Genomic DNA, 19,215 nt, shown 5'->3' on the forward strand with positions numbered 1-19,215 from the left:
GGACCACCAGGGATGTTGAGGCCTTGGGGAAGAAACTCAGGGAGCTGAAGGCCCAAGTGTCCTTCTCCTCAATCTTACCTGTCCAGGGATTTGGGCCAGGAAGGGACAGGAGGGCCTCTGAGGTGAATGACTGGCTTAGGGTGCCAGAAGGAACGCTTCGGGTTCCTCGACCATGGCACTCGTTTTCTTGCCAATGGACTTCTGGCAAGGGACAGGTTACACCTCACGAGGATGGGGAAAAGGTCCTTTGGAGATGCTCTAGCAAGCTTCATCCGGAAGACTTTAAACTGAGCCGGGGGGGGGTCAGGCCCCCCAGTAGTGTGTCTGCACTGGACAAGTGTGGGGAGAGGATCAGGGCTCTGGGAGCAGGGTTTTAGAGATACTGCAGGGACTGACAGGACTCCTTCAGAGAGGGGCCAGGTATCAGGGAGGATGGGAGGAAGGAGGAGGCTGGGGACTCCAAGGAAAGGAAGTGGTGGGAAGGAATTGAGGTGCATGTACACCAATGCTAGGAGCATGGGTAATAAGCAGGAAGAGCTTGAAGCTCTCCTGGGAATAGGAAGGTATGATCTGGTGGGAATCACAGAAACTTGGTGGGATGAAAGGCAAGTCTGGAATGTGAACATAGAAGGGTATCACCTTTTTAGAAAGGAAAGGAAGGGAAAGAGAGGTGGGGGCATGGCTTTATATGTCAGGGAAGGGATAGGATGCAGTGAGATAGAATGCAGCACAGATGGGGATTTGGTAGAGGCAGTCTGGGTGAAACTTAGGGGTTTTGACAGGGAAAGAGACCTGACAGTGGGGGTATGTTATCGCCCTCCAGGTCAACTTGAGACCCTGGATGATGGCATGACAGGCCAGATTCTAAGGATGTATCGGGGGAGAGACACAGTAATTATGGGAGATTTCAATCTCCCGGATATTACTTCGGAGACTCACTTGGCGGTGACAGCCAGGTCACGTCGCTTCCTGAAAGCTATTCAGGGAGCGTTTTTCACACAGAGGGTCCGAGAGGTGACAAGGGGGGGAAACATCCTTGACTTGGTCTTGACCAATAGGGAGGAGCTGATAGATGAAGTACAGATTAGGGGAGCTCTGGATGTGAGTGATCACTCCATCCTTTGCTTTGAGATCAGGGGACTGCGGACGGGCAGCAGGTCGAGCACTAGAAGCTGGGACTTCAAGAGGGCCAACTTTGGCCAACTGAAGCCAAGACTGGGGAACGTTTCCTGGGATAGGTTACTGGAAGGTAAGCAAGTTGAGGAGGGATGGATAGCACTCAAAAGGGAGGTTTTGGAGGCACAAGCCTTGATGATACCTCTAGTCAGTAAGGTAGGGAGGCGGAGGAGAGTGCCGCCATGGATGCAAAAGGAGGTGGTTAGAGGGATTGGATGAAAGAGGAACCTCCGTAGGAAATGGGTACTGGGGGAAATAGACAAAAGGGTATACCGGGAGGAGGAGGCCCGTTGCAGAAGGATTCTTCATAAGGCTAAGGCTGATTACGAGCTGAGACTTGCCAAGAATATCAAGAGCAACAAAAAGGGCTTCTTTCAGCATGTAATAGGAAGAGGAAGGGGAGACAAGTGGTGGGACCACTAAATAAGGAGGAAGGAGATCCAGTGGCTGATATGAGGGAACAGGCACAGATGCTAAATGACTATTTTGCCTCTGTGTTCTCCCCAAAGCAGGATGGGGCATATCCGCATAGGAGATTAGATGAGTCTGGGGACTTAGGGGCACAGATTAGAGTCACCCCCCTTGAAGTCGAGGGGCTCCTCAGGGCATTGAACATTACAAAGGCACCAGGCCCTGACAGGTTACACCTGAGAGTACTTAGAGAGTTGGCAGGGGTTCTCTCACGCCTTCTGGCCTCCATTTTTGAGACCTCGTGGAGAACGGGTGAAGTTCCAGAGGACTGGAGGGTGGCATCAGTGGTCCCAATATTCAAAAAGGGTAGTAGAAGGGACATGGGGAATTATAGACCTGTTAGCCTTACGTCCATTGTAGGAAAAACAATGGAAAGGCGCATAATAGAGAGATAGTGATGCTAGATAGGGAAGGGAGGCTGACAGCCACACAACACGGCTTCCACAAAAACAGGTCCTGCCAGACAAACCTTGTGGAGTTCTATGACAAGGTTTCACAATGGCTAGATGGAGGGGATGCAGTGGATGTAGTATACCTGGATTTCAGCAAGGCCTTTGACAAAGTGCCCCATGATATCCTGGTGGAGAAACTGAGGAGTTTTGGGATACACCAAAGTACTGTCCGATGGATTAGGGCATGGTTGACTGACCGAAAGCAGAAGGTAACCATTAGTGGGGAATCATCAGGATGGTGGCCAGTGACAAGCGGGGTCCCCCAGGGCTCTGTCCTGGGGCCGATCCTGTTTGATCTTTTCATTAATGACATGGAAGAAGGGGTGAACAGTCTGCTGATCAAATTCGCAGACAACACTAAAACTGGAGCAGTGGCCACAACTGAGGAGCAGGTACTTCAGATCCAAAAGGATCTGGACAGACTATGGAAGTGGGCAGGAGACAACAGGATGGTGTTCAATGTGGATAAGTGCAAGGTCTTGCACTTGGGGCACAGGAATAGGTGTCATAAGTACAGGTTAGGTGATAAGTGGCTGGAGAGCAGCACTTGTGAAAGGGACCTCGGCGTACTGGTTGACTGCAGGCTAAACATGAGTCAGCAGTGTGATGCGGTGGTCAAGAGGGCGAATGCCACCCTTGGTAGCATAGCCAGAAGTGTGGCTTCTAGATCGAGAGAGGCATTACTACCACTCTACATGACATGTGCCCACAATTGGAGTATTGTGTTCAGTTTTGGGCCCCTCATTACAGAAAGGATACAGCCAGGTTGGAGTCAGTGCAGCGTAGGGCCACAAGGTTGGTGGCCGGTTTGCAGGGGATGGGGGATGAGGCGAGACTGAGGGAACTAGGTCTCTTCAGCCTGGAGGAGACTCAGAGGGGATATGTTGGCGACATACAGGTATGTGAGGGGTTGTCACATGGAGATGGGTAGAGACCTGTTCGCCCCTGCAGAGGAAGGCAGAATGCTCTCCAACGGAGCAAAGCTCAGGGAGCCAAGGTTTCGTTTGGATGCCAGGAAGCACTTCCTGACAGTCAGGACCCCGAGGGTGTGGAATGGGCTTCCACAAGAGGTCGTTGAGGCCCCATCGGTGCGGGTGTTCAAGGTTAGGCTGGACGTCCACATGGTGGGCATGTCGTGAGTGGAGCCGGCTGGTGCCGGAGGTCAGACTAGATGGCCCGGGAGGTCCCTTCTGACTCGCTCTGTTTTCTGTGTTTTCTAAACATGCTGGAGGTAGAGATTTGAGTCTCCTTGTGCCACACACTGCTTGCAGCTACTCTTTCAGAGCACATAAAGAGAAAGGAGAGGTTACACAACACAGAGCTCCTATGATAAGAAGTTTTCAAAGGGTACCCAAGGATGTTCCTCTTGAGTCTTAGAACCAAGATGAAAGATACATGTACTCCCTTTGTATGCAGCAAGAGAGAAGAACTAGAAGATGCAATAACAACAATTCACTGGTAACTCACTGCATTGGCCATGGTGCTGAGAAGCAAGAAGTCTGAGTTTGAGCTGCACAAACAGCAATTCTGAGCAGTAGGAATAGCTCACTTTCGCATGTCTAGCCCAAAAGCAGCCATGACAGGAGCAGAAGAGACTGTGTTTCTTGAGCTCTGACCCACTTTGCTCATGTCACTGCCCCAGTCTCGCGCACATACACAAGCTAGTATTTTGATGGAGGAGACTCCAAATCAAGGAGACGTGTTTTATTTCAGCAAATCCCATGGCAAAAAGTTGATGGCCACATTCTTCAGAAATCACATAGCTGGTGACATTTTGCTGTAGGTTCCAAATGTAATTCCACAGCATTCTAACACCAACCTCTTTTCCATATCAGAAATCTATACAATTTGGTTTCCCAGCTGTAGCATCTGTAGCTCAGGATACAAGGGAAGCAGATTGAATGCTTCCTGGTTTCCTATTTGCAGGGGTTCATAGGAGTGATCTGTGCATTTCCTTTTTCCTCTTGAGACAAGGAAAGAGGTGTTAATGATCCTGGTGGAAACATCAAAAGACATGTTTGAAGAAGAAGACATGACCCAATCCCCCCCCCCCCCCCACCCCCGCCACACACACACTGCTAGCTTTGCAAGCTACAGTCGAGACTTTGTGTTCTTTGGGTCCAGGCCCCTGATTCTAAGAGTCCAAAAACAAGATAAAAATACATCCAAAGTAATTCTACATATGCAGAGATGTTGATGTCCAAAGCCCCCATTAATGGAATCTCTGTACCACAAGGATCCAGGCATAGAAAGGCCAGGAGTCAGTATTAGTCCTAAGCCAGCTGGTTTCTGGGCTCCGCAGTACTGAAGACACATCATCCATTATCTGAAAGAATGTACAAAGCAAAGTACGACTGCCCTTCTCATGGGAGCTTCTTAGCAATAAAAGTCCAAATAAGTAAACATGCAAATTTAAGTAGAACTCCAAGTTCAGAGTGCTTCAATTGGTAATAGATGCAAAGAGGATACTGGCAGTGAAGGCAAGAATGTTTCTAGTGGAAACTTCAAAGGCTGGACATTGACTTGAAAGTGTGGCTCTGATAGTTGCCCTACCAGCTAACAAGGGAATTTGCCCATCGTGGAGGTTTCTGTCCAAACAGAGTGTCCCCTTCTTACCCTTCATGGATGATGCTGCAACCTATGTGTCAGGAGCCACATTTCTCCCTCAAACCAGTACCAGTCTCATACCATTTCTTTCCTTAATAATCTTTATTGTTTCACATAAATCTGAGCATTCACAAAGTAGTATGTTGAATCCTATCTACTGCACATTTCTTGAAGCTCTCCCTGTTGAACCCATCTGCACTCTGATCCTGAAGAAGGTGTGCTGTGGAAATGGGTATGCCTGTTGCACCCCTAGCTGGGCTTCTTGCTGGTGTTGGCACTGAGCCACCGGGTCCATCTGTGAAGGGGAGGGTTGGTTTCCATTAAAAGATCTGTTTCAACATCCACTCCTACGGGCTGTATTTCCCCATCATTCCCATGGTCGGTATGATCTGCATCCCTGTCTGCCCTTGGGCTAATCTTTTCCACTGCCTCCCGCAGCCAAGTCCCAGGACCTTGGTTTCCCATCTGTGAGCCATCGCTTGTGGCTGCACAATCTTAGCAGAAGTTTAATCCTCTGAATCTGAATAATTAAAAATAGCACAGTTAGCCTCCCATGAGCATGACAGAGTTTTTACAGTATGTGTGAGCAGGGTGATATGTGACACTACTGCAAACTACTCCCTCTAATGTTTGATCACACAGAGTTTGTCAGCTTCCATTCTTGCCAAGACTGGAATTGCAGCTGGATGGATAAAGTATCTTGACCTCTTCCTACTTTCCTATGAGAACAGTGATGGAGATAAATACACACTTACCTTGATATTCCACAGACTGACTAGGCCCAAATCCTTCCAGAGTACTTCTGGTCATATTCTAGCTAAAAAGTCTCAAGATCCACTGGAGCATTGAAGCTGGGCCCCAAAAAAATAATCACAGAGAAATTTCCTACACATTCAACCCCAACATTAAACAGGAATCAGATACATTATGGGGCATTGGTTTTCCCTCTGACCAAGTCATACACAATAGACTTACATGGGCTTCTGAAAGAACAAACTGTGTTTCCCAAACCAGAGGTGGCCCCTGCCTCAAATTCAAGGTACAATCCCATGGTAAACAAAGTGGGGAGGGACTCCACATATCAAGGCACAACTGAGGCAATTAGGAGAAATGCCGGGAGCAAGAGTTTGACTCCTGCATGAACCAACCAGCAACCCATGTGACCTTCTTTCTGTTTAGTTTCCTTCCTATTCTTGGCAAACTGTCTTCCAGCCAGTACTGTCAGCATTATTAAGGAGGTAGATGGATCCATTAAGTTCAGTCAAATGTTTTTCCATACCTCAGGGTTTATAGATTGAGATGCTTCTGACAAAGCCAGGTAGAAAATCCTGAATTAGTGCTTATGTGATAGCCTTTTTGTGTCTCAAGATTGCCTATGAGTTAATTCTGACTTTGTGATCCTCAGCTTCTGTGCAGGTAAACACACTGGACCTGCAATTTCCAACCCAAGAAAACCTTCAAGGGGCTGTGAGTAATCTCTCTGATATGATAGTCCATTCATTCTGTTTTATTTATATCCTATTTTTCTGCCATCTAATTAGGGATGTATGAGAAATTAATTTTAATTCATTTTTATTAGGTTTCACTCAGTTTGCACCTTCTGAACTTCACATGGACTTGGATGCAACCTTTAGCTGTTCTGAGCTTGCTACATGATTCCCTAGATCAAAAATATGTGTTCCATGCCATGCATACATTTGGAAAATGTGCATAAAAAATAGGTGCATATTTGTGCCTTAATCAATGGGAGAATAATGTGTACATTTGAAAAACTATGCATGAAAATATGCACAGATTTTCAATTTTTAAAAAGCTCACAGTCTGATATAGACCTGTGTTGGAAGAAGCTTTGACATGAAATTTGGCGAAACAAAGTTTTCTTTGTTTACACAATCAGTCCCTAACTCTACATCTAAGTCCTCAAGGCAGATTGCAAGCATACTTTCAACAATATTATAAAGTACAGTAAATTAAATTTTAAAAGCAATCTAACAATACCAAAACTTACATAAGTATTATAATATGTGATGAATTGTATTTTAATCTAGATTTACTGTGTATGTTTTAATGGATTCACACCTGGCTGCTTCCATGGGGTTGCCTGGGCAGCGCGTGGGCGCCACCATTGGGGTGGTTATGGGCAATGGTCGTTATGGCGTTGGGGGTTTAACGTGTTGGTATAGAAGAAGGAGGGACAGATGGTTGACACCTGTTCCTCCTCCTGGTTATTCCCCCAGCTGGAAGGTTCCGGGTATGCTTATCAACCGCCCCGCGGGCCTGATGGTGCTGTTACTTAATGCCAGGTCGGTCCATAATAAAACATCCCTCATCCACGACCTAATTATGGATGAGGGGGCTGACCCGGCTTGCATCACAGAGACCTGGGCGGGAGGGAGGGGATGTGTCTTTCTCTCTCAACTGTCTGTCCGGATATCTGGTCCAGCACTAGCCACGCCCAGAGGGGAGGGGAGGGGGGGTCGCTTTAGTTCATCAGGCTTCATTAACCCATGCAGGGCTTCCTGTTCTCTCGAGACCGGGTCTAGAGTGCCTCTACCTGGTGCTGGGCGACCGAGACAGATTGGGGATTCTGCTGGTATACCGTGCACCCTTCTGCCCATCAGACTCCCTGCCTGAGCTGACGGAGAATGTCTCGGACCTGGTGTTGAGGACTCCCAGGATGCTGGTCCTGGGGGACTTCAATCTCCATGCCGAGACTGGTCTGACCGGGGCAGCTCAGGACTTCATGGCCTCCATGATGGCCATGGGGCTGTCACAACATGTCATAGGCCCAACCCATGAATGTGGACACATGCTGGACCTGGTTTTCTTGACGGGGCAGGAAGAGGGTGATCTGAGGGTGAGCAATTTACATTTGATTCCCTTGTCATGGTCAGACCACTTCCTTGTGAGGTTCGAGCTCGATGGAGGCCCTTCCCTCTGTAAGGGTGCGGACCCTATTGTCTTGGTCCACCCTCGGAGCTGGATGGATCCGGATGGATTCCTGAAAGCTCTGGGGGAGTTTCTGGTTGATAAAGCTGGCGCTCCTGTTGATGCTCTGGTTGAACTATGGAATAAGGAAATGGCCAGAGCTATTGACACGATCGCTTCTAAGCGTCCTCTCCCACCTGGCAGTGCCTGTTCATCCCCTTGGTATACACCTGAACTATGGGTGATGAAGTGGGTTGGGAGATGGCTAGAGCGTAGGTGGAGGAACTCTCGGGATGAATCTGACCAAACACACTTAAGAGCTCATTATCGAGCCTATGCTGTGGCAGTGAGGGCGGCGAAGAAGAAATTCGTCTCCACTTCCATTGCCTCCTCACAGTGCCGTCCAGCGAAGCTTTTTCGGGTGGTATAGGGGCTGGTACATCCAGGCCCTAAGAAAGATCCTGTACCACCCTCGATAACCCGCTGTGACGACTTTGCCCAGCACTTCAAGGAGAAAGTTGCTCAGATTCGTCACGAGCTGGACTCCACTAGTGACTCAGATTCCATAGGAGAGGTGCCAATGTTACCGTCTGGTCACATATTATTGGATGAGTTTCAATTATTGCAGCCTGATGATGTGGACAAGGTGCTTGGACAGGTACGTCCCACAACCTGTTTACTTGACCCTTGCCCATCGTGGCTACTGTCCAAAGCCAAACACGGGATTGGTGCCTGGATCCTGGAGGTCATCAACGCCTCTCTGAGGGATGGCTGGATGCCTGCCTCTCTAAAGGAGGCAGTGGTTAGGCCAGTCCCAAAGAAGGCGTCCCTGGATCCAGAGATGGCCGCCAATTATAGTCCGGTGGCCAACATCCCATTCTTGGGCAAGGTGTTGGAACGGGCGGTGGTGGGACAACTCCAAGCTCTCTTGGATGAGACTGATTATCTGGACCCATTTCAGTCCGGCTTCAGACCCACGTATGGTACTGAGTCTGCCTTGGTCGCCCTGTATGATGACCTGTGCAGGGAGAGAGACAGGGGGAGTGCATCCCTGTTGGTTCTCCTGGACCTCTCAGTGGCTTGGTATCCTCCTGGAAAGACTGGCGGGATTGGGAGTAGGAGGCACTACTCCATATAATTCTGAGCTAGTTTCTAGGTTTGGTCTTTCTTTCTTTCTTTCTTTCTTTCTTTCTTTCTTTCTTTCTTTCTTTCTCACACAACATAAAGAAAGCTCTGTGTATAATGTTCATCATATAGGTTTTACCACTACATATCTAACTTATGTGGACTATGCTTATCATTTTCTCCATCTCTTTCCTTATATAGTCTCCCCAAAATCTTCAAACTCTGTTTCTGAATACGGTTGGTGAGCTGGAAGAGGCAAAGAAATGTCTGTTGGTGAGACTTCTGATCTGGAAAAGGCAGCAACAGCTGGCTGGAAATGGAATGCCCTTTGATGAGGACTTGACTCCTCTGCAAAAGAGGTGAGCAATGCAGTAAGACTTTAGTTTTGCATCATTGCAGTTGGAGAGTGCCAACTCTGGATGTGTTGAGCGTTTTCCTTCGCAGGCTGCAAAGGAATTTTAAGATATAAATATTCTCACCATCCTTTGGTGCTGCTCAAACAAAAAACTAAGCTATAAAATGGACAAAGTGATAGACTTACTTTCCTGTGATGGCAGAAAATTGTGAGTTGACACAGAACTCACTGCAGTGCTTACCAGGTGTGCTCCATCGCAGCCTATGTTTGGGCTTAATAGGGATTACTGTGGGCCATTCAGATCTGGAAATTATAGGTTAATCATGGGTTAACAATGCTGTTTGCATAACTACCAATTGTTGGTTATCTGTGGGTTGTTCAACCTGTGATTAGCCTATAGGGTATTTGCACAAAACAACAAGAGAGGGTGGTTTCTTGTCCAGGATGGTCTGATGTGTCATCTGAATCCTCTCATGGTATTTCAGCATCATATACTTACCTTTTAGAAACCGCAATACAAAACAGAGGTTTCTTCTTTGGGTTCCATACTTCACCATGGTTTCTCTGGACATCTGAACCTAGCATCATTGTTTTCATTGTCCTGTCTTGGAGCTATACTTAGTACCATGGAAAAAATGGCAGCTACAGGAGCCATCCAGCATGGAATTGAATTTCAGGCCTGGTAGTTGATGGGATACATGCCAACAGCAGGAGGATTGAAGGGAGGTAGAGACCATGCTAGTGTAAGAAAGCAGTCAGGCACATCCAGACAAAAAACTGTACCATGATAATCATGCAGGTTTCCTTGACATGATGTGTGAATTCAATCTTAGTGTCCATGTTAGGATGACATCTAGTAACCCTTGATCAGTCCTATTGTGACTGCATGTTCAAAATGACTACAGTACATGCCTGGCACTCTCTGTAGCAAATTGTGGGATAATTTGCCACAGTTTGCCATCATTACATGCAAACCAGTCCAGAGTGTCTCATGGAACCACCTACTCTGATCATTGTCTGTTAATATACTTAGTACATTCTGAGTATGTTGGATATAGTTCCCTGTTTTCCTTTTTCACACCCAAAAAGGTATATGTCCCATGCACAAAAGCAGAACAAAACATAAAATTCTGTGCCTAGGTAGTTCAAATTCTCTGACATAAAAAGCTAACTAGCTGTATAAATTATGCAAATAGAGCAGATTTCATAATTATCTGTCTTTTCTGCTTGTTTGTTTGTTTTTACTATTTCCTATAATTTATTCTGGTTGTACTAGCCATGTGGGGGCATCAAGAGGTATACAGGTACTGAAAGCACAATCTTAGCCACTCTGAATCTTTTTCAGCAATTCATCTGATGTCCTGAGATATCAAGATGCATTGCTTCCTCACTTTTAGGTCTACCTTTCCATATGTAAGGGCAAGAAACATGTAAATATATTACTTAAAAGTTTAGCTCAGATAGGTAAACTCTTCACACTGTACATTCAGTGTCCCACAAAATTGCAGCATAACATGCAATCCTAGTTAGACAAGATAGTTATTATTAGGAAGCTGCTGGCTGCCTGACTGGCTTGCCAACTAGCTAGGATTATTAGTATTATTATTGCATTATATTTCTATACCTGCTTTCTGGGTGGTCCCTCTAATCCAGCAGTTTGTAGCCCTGGTGGTGTTTTGGCCTACAGCTCCCATCATTCCTCACCCTTAGCTATGCTGGCTAGGGCTGATGGGGCTGTTATGCCAAAATGTTCAGAGGGCCACAAGTTGCCCACCCGTGCTGAAAACCTTGATACCTCAGGGACATTCTTAAAGCTGGATGTAACCATGACTGTTGCAACATGTATAATCTTGGATTGGTTGTGGAATGTTGGTGTGTGTTTGAGAAATGCAAACCCTCACTGGGTGCTTTTCTTGGCAGGCTTGAAAACCTGGTGGATATTTGTTTCCAACTCCGTCTGCAGTTGGCACCCTCTGGAATTGAGCTGCAGTCTCGTCTTCAGGAACGTCTGGATAATATATTCAGTGGCCTCATCAAAAAGTAAGGCAAGTTCCTGCCTAGAACACCAAGATCTGAAGGGGAATATAGTATAATTCCTCCCTCCAGCCTCATGAGTTGTTCTCCTCCTTCTCAGTAACTCACAGATCAGATAACAGATTCTCAAATGCTTTGTGGCCACAAAACGAACATGTCTCCTGTCAAGGCCCAGAGCAGATGTCTCCACAGAATATATCCATAACTGGGAAGAATAAGCATAAGACTTGCCCTGAGTGTAATGTCTGTCAAATGGGCAGGATGTGGTTATTGCAGGTCTTTCACCAATTCAGGGAAATAACATTCAGGGTTGTTCAGTCTCCTAATATTGCCTGTATCTTTTCTTTACTCTCATTTTTCACCAACCAGTCTTTCAACTTATTAATATGTTTATTCTTCAATATTTTCCCCAAACTACCCCTCAGATTTTTTGAAAATTCTTTTAATTCTGTAATTGGACATAATGGCAAAATTGATGGCACAAATACATCTCTATTTATTGTAAATTTGGGCCACATTCTTTAAAATATGTTTTAATTTTAATAACTTAATGTTTTAATAGGGTTTACTATCTTTTAAATTAATATTTTTATCCTGGTGAAGGAAAATATTTAATAAGGATCCCTCAACCATACTAAATTTGAAGATATGATTGTATAGAAAGAAAAACAAGATAACATGTGGATGAGAGGAATGACAAGTAAAATTTATAACATACTAGTAGAAGGGGAGGACAAATATGATCATCTTAAAGAGTTACGGGAAATAGACTTAAGAAAAGATATTAGTACTGAAGACTTTGGTTTTTTGGCTTGTTTCATTTCAAAGCCATTTGAAAAGCAGTTGAATATGTGATTACTGTGACCCAGCCTCATGAGTGCTGTTTTTGCATATTTCAGTTTTTGGTTGTGATCTCTCTCTCTCTCTCCAGATCATTTCTTGTGGACAAACAGCCCCCACAAGTTCTGAAGACTCAAACCAAATTTCAAGCCACTGTCCGCTTCTTGCTGGGGCCTCACTTGCTCAAACCTCCGCATACATCCTTTATGGTCTCAGCTGACATTGTGACAGAAAAACAGGCACGAGAGCTAACCACCAGCCATTCTGGGGCTATCTTCAGGTGAGTGAAACCACAGCAGCTGTGCTACCAGACTTCCTGTGGCTTAGTTTATTAATTTATTTTAAAAAACAATTTAGGCACTCTTTGGTATGGGCAGGCAATCAAATCTCTTAAAATATGGATTCTAGGCAGAGTGACAAAACCCAGCTTCCCTCTGTTTTGAACACACAATTTTCAGAAGGTGTGTGTGACCTCTTGAGAGGTATATAGAAGAGATGAAACATTTGAGCAATCCTTTCCGCCCTGCGTCCATCTCTTTTACTCCATTCTTCATTGTGCAGCGAGTGTCTTATGCCTGACACATTCCAAAATGCCAAGGCTTGTTTATGAGCATTGCTAGAAAGAACCTTTGGAAACTGAACCAGAAAATATTTGCAAAACCTCCCTTTGGGCCCTAGGATAAGGATCTTCCAATAAGAATTTCCACAGCAATAGCCCGTTGCTGCAAAAACAATGAAGAATGATTCATGTAAAGACTAACAGATTCATTCTGGCATAAGATTTTGTGGATATTGTCCATCACATCAGATAAATGAAGTGTTGATCTGAAGTTAGCAGTTTACACATCTGTTGAAGTTGGCAGTTATCCCACAATATATTTGCTCATCTTTAAGGTGCCATGAGATGCTTTTTTTTTTCCAATAAGAATGTTTGCTGGACACGCCCTTTTTGTATGGTGTTTTCTCATTGTGGTGTCACATCTGTATGAGAGCCAGTGTAGCATAGCCACTGTTGGCTTCAGACTTGGGAGACCTGGATTTTAGTCCTAATTCAACTCACTGGGTGAGTTTGGCCAATCACTGACTCTCAGCCTAACCTACCTCACAGGGTTGTTGTGAGGATAAAACAGGGAGAAGAAAGAGGAGGATTATGTAAGCCTCCTTTGGTTCCTTGCAGGGAAAAGGTGGGATATAAACATAGTAAATAAATTCATTTGTGTGGAGTACTTTGAAGAGATCATAGGAGCCATTGATGTTCTTCTCAACCCTGCTATACACATAAGTGGAAATGGTACCCATCCTAATTTTGTTCCTGGCACACTTTGAGAGGGTCAGCCAATTAAAATCATTGTTGCCATACCCACAAGTGGAGCCTGTATCTCAAAGCTGGGTTGGTCGGAAATGTCATCTTCCTGAGTACTCTCTGGGCTTCTCTTGTGGTTTTTAAAATACTTTATTATAAACAAAGATTATCTTCATGCACGAAAACTGAAGCATCAACATTTTCCAATATTCCCACGAAATACAACTCAGAATAGCTAGCTAGTATATTACTAGATAAGTAAGAAAACAGAAAGTAACACATTTCATAACTTAAATGGATTATTACAAGGAAAAGGTTTTATATCTGCCAGTGCCCAAGTTGTACCCTTCTGAAGTCAGTAGCAGGGTGACCTGATAATAGAAAAATAGCTTACCTTTCATCTACCATCTTTTAAATGGACATATTCTGTTAACTTTGTCTTTAGTGCAATCTTTCAAACTTTACACAGTTGTCCTTTCAAAGTGAAGATAAATCTGCCCCTTCAGTTACTGAAAACCAAAGTCTTAGCAGCTGTCAATAGATCCCAAACCTTTATTTATTTATTTATTTATTTATTTATTTATTTATTTAGGTTAATCTATATAACCAAGCAGGATTGTTAAAGGGTTAGTGGCTATGCAAAGGCATGTCATGACTGATCCTGTTCCATAAGCTTTTTCCAAAAGTTATTAATTAGAGGATATTTCTACCAGATGAACATAAAACTAGTTTTGTTATTTTCACATTGCAACACCTATTTTTCCAGCTGAAGCCATAGCAGCAGCCTGCTTACAGCAGGAGGCTCCAGTGTGGAGAGAGCAAAGGGAGGATTGGGGCCACCATGGCCTATTAGTCTGTGGCAGTACAGGTTCTTGAAATGCAAAAACAGAATGGATCTCATTAATGCTGATTGGGGGCAGAAAAACTCCTGAAAGGCAGCTACTGAGCAGCAGCGGTAGTTGAAGGTAACACAGGTAGAAAACCTTTCACAGACTATAGCAGTGACATTCAAGTTAACTGGTTAGTACTGTGCAGAAGGAGGATGTGGTAATCCACTTCTGAATTGTCTTACCTTTTAAAACCTATAATGAAACAATCTAAAATGAAACAAGAGATAGCACCAGAAGATGAGACCCCACCCCTGCCCCAGGTTGAAAGGCACTTTTTGAGCTACCAGGGAAGGACAAAGGACAAATGATGCTACCAGATCAAAACCAAAAGGAAGTCTTAATGGCTGAGATGCCTAGAGGTGAAAGGCTGATGCTCCACAATGCATACAGTTGGGACATGGAACGTGAGAAGTATGAATCAAGGAAATCATAGAGCCAGAAATAGAAAGAATGGATGGCACAGTGCTTGGAGTGAGCAAGCTAAAGAGGAATGGAATGGAATGGAATGGAATGGAATGGAATGGAATGGAACGGAACATTTCCAGTCAGACAAACGCAAAGTTTGAAAATGACAAATTCACAAAGAATGAAGTGGCTCTAATACTGAGGCAAGTTGTAGCACAGGCAATAATAATGCAACATCCAACTGAATAAATATCAATCAGAATTAGTGGAAATCCTATCAACATAACCATCTTTCGAGCCTGTGCTCCAACCACAGATGCTGACGAGGAAGAAATCGAAAACTGCCATGCAAGGATTCAAGAGGAAACTGATAGCATAGCAGAACAAGACATGCTGCTAATCTTAGGTGGCTGGAGTTCAAGGTAGGAGTCAAAGCAGGATCAAATTTTGTAAGAGAAATGAAGCAGGAGAACAACTTGTAGAATTTTGTGAAGCTATTAACTTGCTCATTACAAACACATACTTCAAGCAGCTGCTCAGACAACTGTATACATGGACTTCACTACTTGGCCAATGTGGAAATCAAATACATTATGTAATTGGAATAGGAAATGAAGAAGCTGTATTCTTGCTGCCAATACAAGACGAGGAACAGACTGCAGTAGTAACCATCAGCTCTTAATTTCAAAAATCTGAGTCAAGTTTTAAAAGATTGAATAGAAACAGTGCTGAAATGCAACTATAATATATTCCCTGAAGAATATATAGTCCATGTAAAGACTTTATATTCCTTATATCCCAAGGAGGGAGAGGCTGCAAAGAGGAGGGCCTTTTCTGTGGTGACGTGCCAATTATAGAATACTCTACCACTAAAGATTGCCAGGAGCTTACTGTAGCTTCAATAGTGTTTCAGGCACCTGGCAAAAACTTTCCTTTTCTGGCACCATATAGATTGTCTACATCAGTACACAGTTTTTAATTATATTAGTGTATGCTTTATTTTATTTAATTGTTTTATTGTGATTTGTTCTGTTTATTTATTATGATATATTAATTGTATTATTTTATTAATATTATTTGTTGATGTTATATTGTAATGGCCACCCAGAGAGCATGTTGCTAATGGGCAGCTTTTAAACAAATTTAATAAAGAACAGATTTGTATTGCTCAACATAATTGATTGTGAGCCAGAATAAATGTGGACTGAAACCAGAGTCATTATTAGAGATGACTGTCAAAAGATAAGTCCTGTAGCCAAAAAAAAAAAAAAAAAAAAAAGGTGCAAAGAAATAGAAGAGAGCAACAAAAGGGTAAAAACAAGAGTCTTCTTCTGGAAGGTCCAAGAAATCAAAGGGAAATTCAAACTTAGATTAGGAATGCTAAAAGACAAACAAGGGAACATACTATTTAACCAGGAGGAAAAAAAGAGAAGAAAATACAGAAGAACGATGCAGAAGAGATGAAAGGATGCCAGACTTCTTTGAAGTGGAAGCATATGAAGAACAGCCTGAAATATTAGAAAATAAAGCGAAAGATGCTCTGAAAGCAACAGTAAGGAATAAGGCACCTAGAGTAGATAGGATATCAACAGAGCTATTGCAAACTGCAGAAAATAATTCAGTCCAAATCCTAATTATAATATGTCAACCAATAAGGAAAACAAAACAATGGCCTTCAGAAATGCCAGACAGTCCAAAAAGGAAGAGGCACCAAAGATCATATGCAAATATTTATTGGCTACTGGAGCGCACTAAAGAATTTCAGATGTTTTATAGCCTACAGAAAAGCCTTTACTGTGTGGATCATATGGAGGGTCCTGAAAGAAATGGGCGATCCTCAGCACATGATTGTCTTGATGTGTAACCTGTATCATGGACAAGAAGCTATTGTTAGAACAGAATAGTTATTTAAAACATTTCTATGCCGCCCCCATCGCAACAAAGCCTCGGGGCGGCTCACAAAGAATACATAAAGACATACGTAAATAATAATAATATAACAATTAAAAAATATGGAGAAATAGAATGGATTCCTATAGGCAAAGATGTCTGACATGAATGTATAGTACCTTCCTGTTTAATCTGTATGCAGAACATAAGGAAAATTCTGGGCCCAATTCAAAGTGCTGGCATTTATGTTTAAAGCCCTAAACCTAAACACTTTACTTGAAGGAATTCCTTGCTCCATTTGTTACTACCTGGACCCTATGATCTTCCACAGAGGTTCTTTTCAGAGAACTACCCAAAAAACAAGTAAGGGGGTGATACTTCCCAGCAGTTGCACCCCTTCTTTGGTGCATGCTCCCCAAGGATGATCCTTGTTTTCTTTTTCGCACTAGGTGAAGACCTTTTTATTTCCCAGATATTTTAACAGATAAGATCCATTTTAACTTTGTTTTTATTACTTGCTGCTATAGTGTCCACAAATTTTATGCTGTATGTTGTCAACTTTTACAATACTGATGTTATAGTTTTTGTTTATTTAAATTTGATTATTGTACTGTTGTTATTTTATTAGTTTTAAGATTTGTTTGAAATCCACCCATGCTCGCTGGGTGGCCATTACAATAAAGGTACCAATAACATAAATAAAATGATACAATTCAAATATCATAATAAATAACAAGATAAAGTCATATATACATCATCAAGAAAAAATAAAACATAAATTAATATATTAAAATCAGTGCAATTAATATAGATGATATAAACGGTGCCATAGGTACATGGGAAAGGAAAGGTTTTTGTCAGGTACCTAAAACTCAAGTTGGCACCTGACAAATCTCTGGTGGTAGAGTGTTCCCTATTTGGGGTTCCACAGCAGAAATATGTTTTATGTTTTCACAATTGTAACCTGCCCAGAGAGTCCAAATGGGCTGTGGGGTGGTATAAAAAGGTAATAAATAAATAAAGTAATAAGTATTAAAAATCAGAGGAAGGGGAGAAATTTGGTGGAAGAATTACTTAAGATATGTAGATGATACCATACTGCTGGTAGGGAGCATCAATTACTTGAAACAGCTGGATTTTAAGAAAACAAATATCTTGTCCACAGAGGAATTACAGAACTTGATTGTTAATAATGAAGAAATCAAAATTGTGAAAGATTTCACATGTTCAGTCATTAATTCAAAGGGAAACTGCAGCCAAGAAATTTGAAGACTGAAGCTTGGAAGGGCAACAACGAAGGAGCTAGAAAAGATCATAAAGTTTAAGCACTTTTTAGTGGAGAACCAGGGCCAAGATCATCCATCATTCCCAATAACAAGATGTGGGCATGAAAGCTGGACAGTAAAGAAAGCTGATAGGAAGAAAATGGATGTGTTTGAAACATGGCACTGGAGGAGAGCTTTGCAAAAACCCTGGACCGGCAGAAAGACAAGCAAGTAGGTCCTGACCAAGCTTTCCCTAGAAGCAAAAATGGCAAAACTTGAAGCTGTCATTCTTTGGACACATCATGAGAAGGCCGGACTCACTGAAGAAGACTTAGGGAAAGTTGAAGGCAGAAGACAAAGGAGCAGATGAAACATGAGAGACTGAGTCCCCGGGAAGCTGCAGCCTTGAACTTGGAAGAGATTAATTGAGCTCTCATGGACAGGACATTCTGGAGGACTTTTATTCAAGAGGTCACCATAAGTCAGAGATGACTTGATGGCACATAGCAGCAGCAGCAGCACCTTTCTTCACTGTTGTAAAATGTGGCTCAGTCAATTAGGTATCAGATCATATTGATATATTATTTTATAGTGGTCTTTTTATACTGTATAGGATAAACATGCTGAGCCTTGTAAAAATATTTAGTTCCACACCTGTGAGGTAAATAGATGGACAATTTATTTTTCCCATCTAGTGTGAAATAGTTACCTTTATCTTCAGCTCTCTGTGTACCTAACAAACAATTCTGTGTTATCAATGCTTTCTACTTTTTCCATTTGTAAGTTAATTGCTCGAAGAGAGTTAGATTTGACTTCAACACAGAATTGCAAATGTTTGAATATGTGTAGGAACTTAAGTATGTCGCAGTTTTAATAGTAAGGTAACAGAAAACACACATCAGTTAGATGGTCTAACTCTGACTGATGGTCTAACTATGAATAAAGTAGTTTTCTCTACTCCTTCCTATTCAGTGGACTCAGTGAATTTCTCTTTTGCAAGACTAAGGCTAACATACTACCATATATTTTAAAGAAAGAAACAGGCTTTACAGCAGGCTCTCCCCATCACCCTGTACAAAGCAAGTCTTTTTTTTACCCTTAGTGGTGTTTCTCTGGCTGTTTATACCATGCCCTAGACTGAATTGTGGTTTGGCATAAGCCGTTCTGAAAATAATAGATTTGTTGCAAGCTGTGTGTAATTATTAACCACTTCCTGATAGTGGAAGCTCATATTTATGCACTGTCTCTTTTGGATCAGTGAAAGCTCTGGAGAAATTGTGAACAACACAGCTCCTTTGGAGACGAATGTCACAAACAACACGTGTTGTGCTCTCTTCAAGAATATGGTAAATGCAGCTATTTTCATCATCATCATCATCATCATCATCATCATCATCTTTATACCACCCAGTAGACTCAGGGGGAGGCAGGGAAGGATGGCCCAATGAATGGATAGAAGAGGTGTCAACTAGTA

General features: G+C 43.0%; 1 protein-coding gene across 3 annotated transcripts in view; it reads left to right on the forward strand.

The window, feature by feature from the left end:
- The window catches only part of STAT6 (signal transducer and activator of transcription 6), an 80,131-nt gene that overhangs the window by 43,605 nt on the left and 17,311 nt on the right, over positions 1-19,215 (forward strand). For all 3 annotated transcript variants that reach the window (XM_044443278.1, XM_044443279.1, XM_044443280.1), the window contains exons 6-10: positions 6,112-6,173; positions 8,961-9,118; positions 11,035-11,154; positions 12,080-12,268; positions 19,000-19,087. In XM_044443278.1, coding sequence (XP_044299213.1) covers positions 6,112-6,173; positions 8,961-9,118; positions 11,035-11,154; positions 12,080-12,268; positions 19,000-19,087 — 617 coding nt within the window. The remainder of the gene's footprint in view (positions 1-6,111; positions 6,174-8,960; positions 9,119-11,034; positions 11,155-12,079; positions 12,269-18,999; positions 19,088-19,215) is intronic.

The sequence above is a fragment of the Varanus komodoensis genome, unplaced genomic scaffold, assembly GCF_004798865.1.
Source record: "Varanus komodoensis strain SLA01 unplaced genomic scaffold, ASM479886v1 scaffold41, whole genome shotgun sequence".
Taxonomy (NCBI): Eukaryota; Metazoa; Chordata; class Lepidosauria; order Squamata; family Varanidae; genus Varanus; species Varanus komodoensis.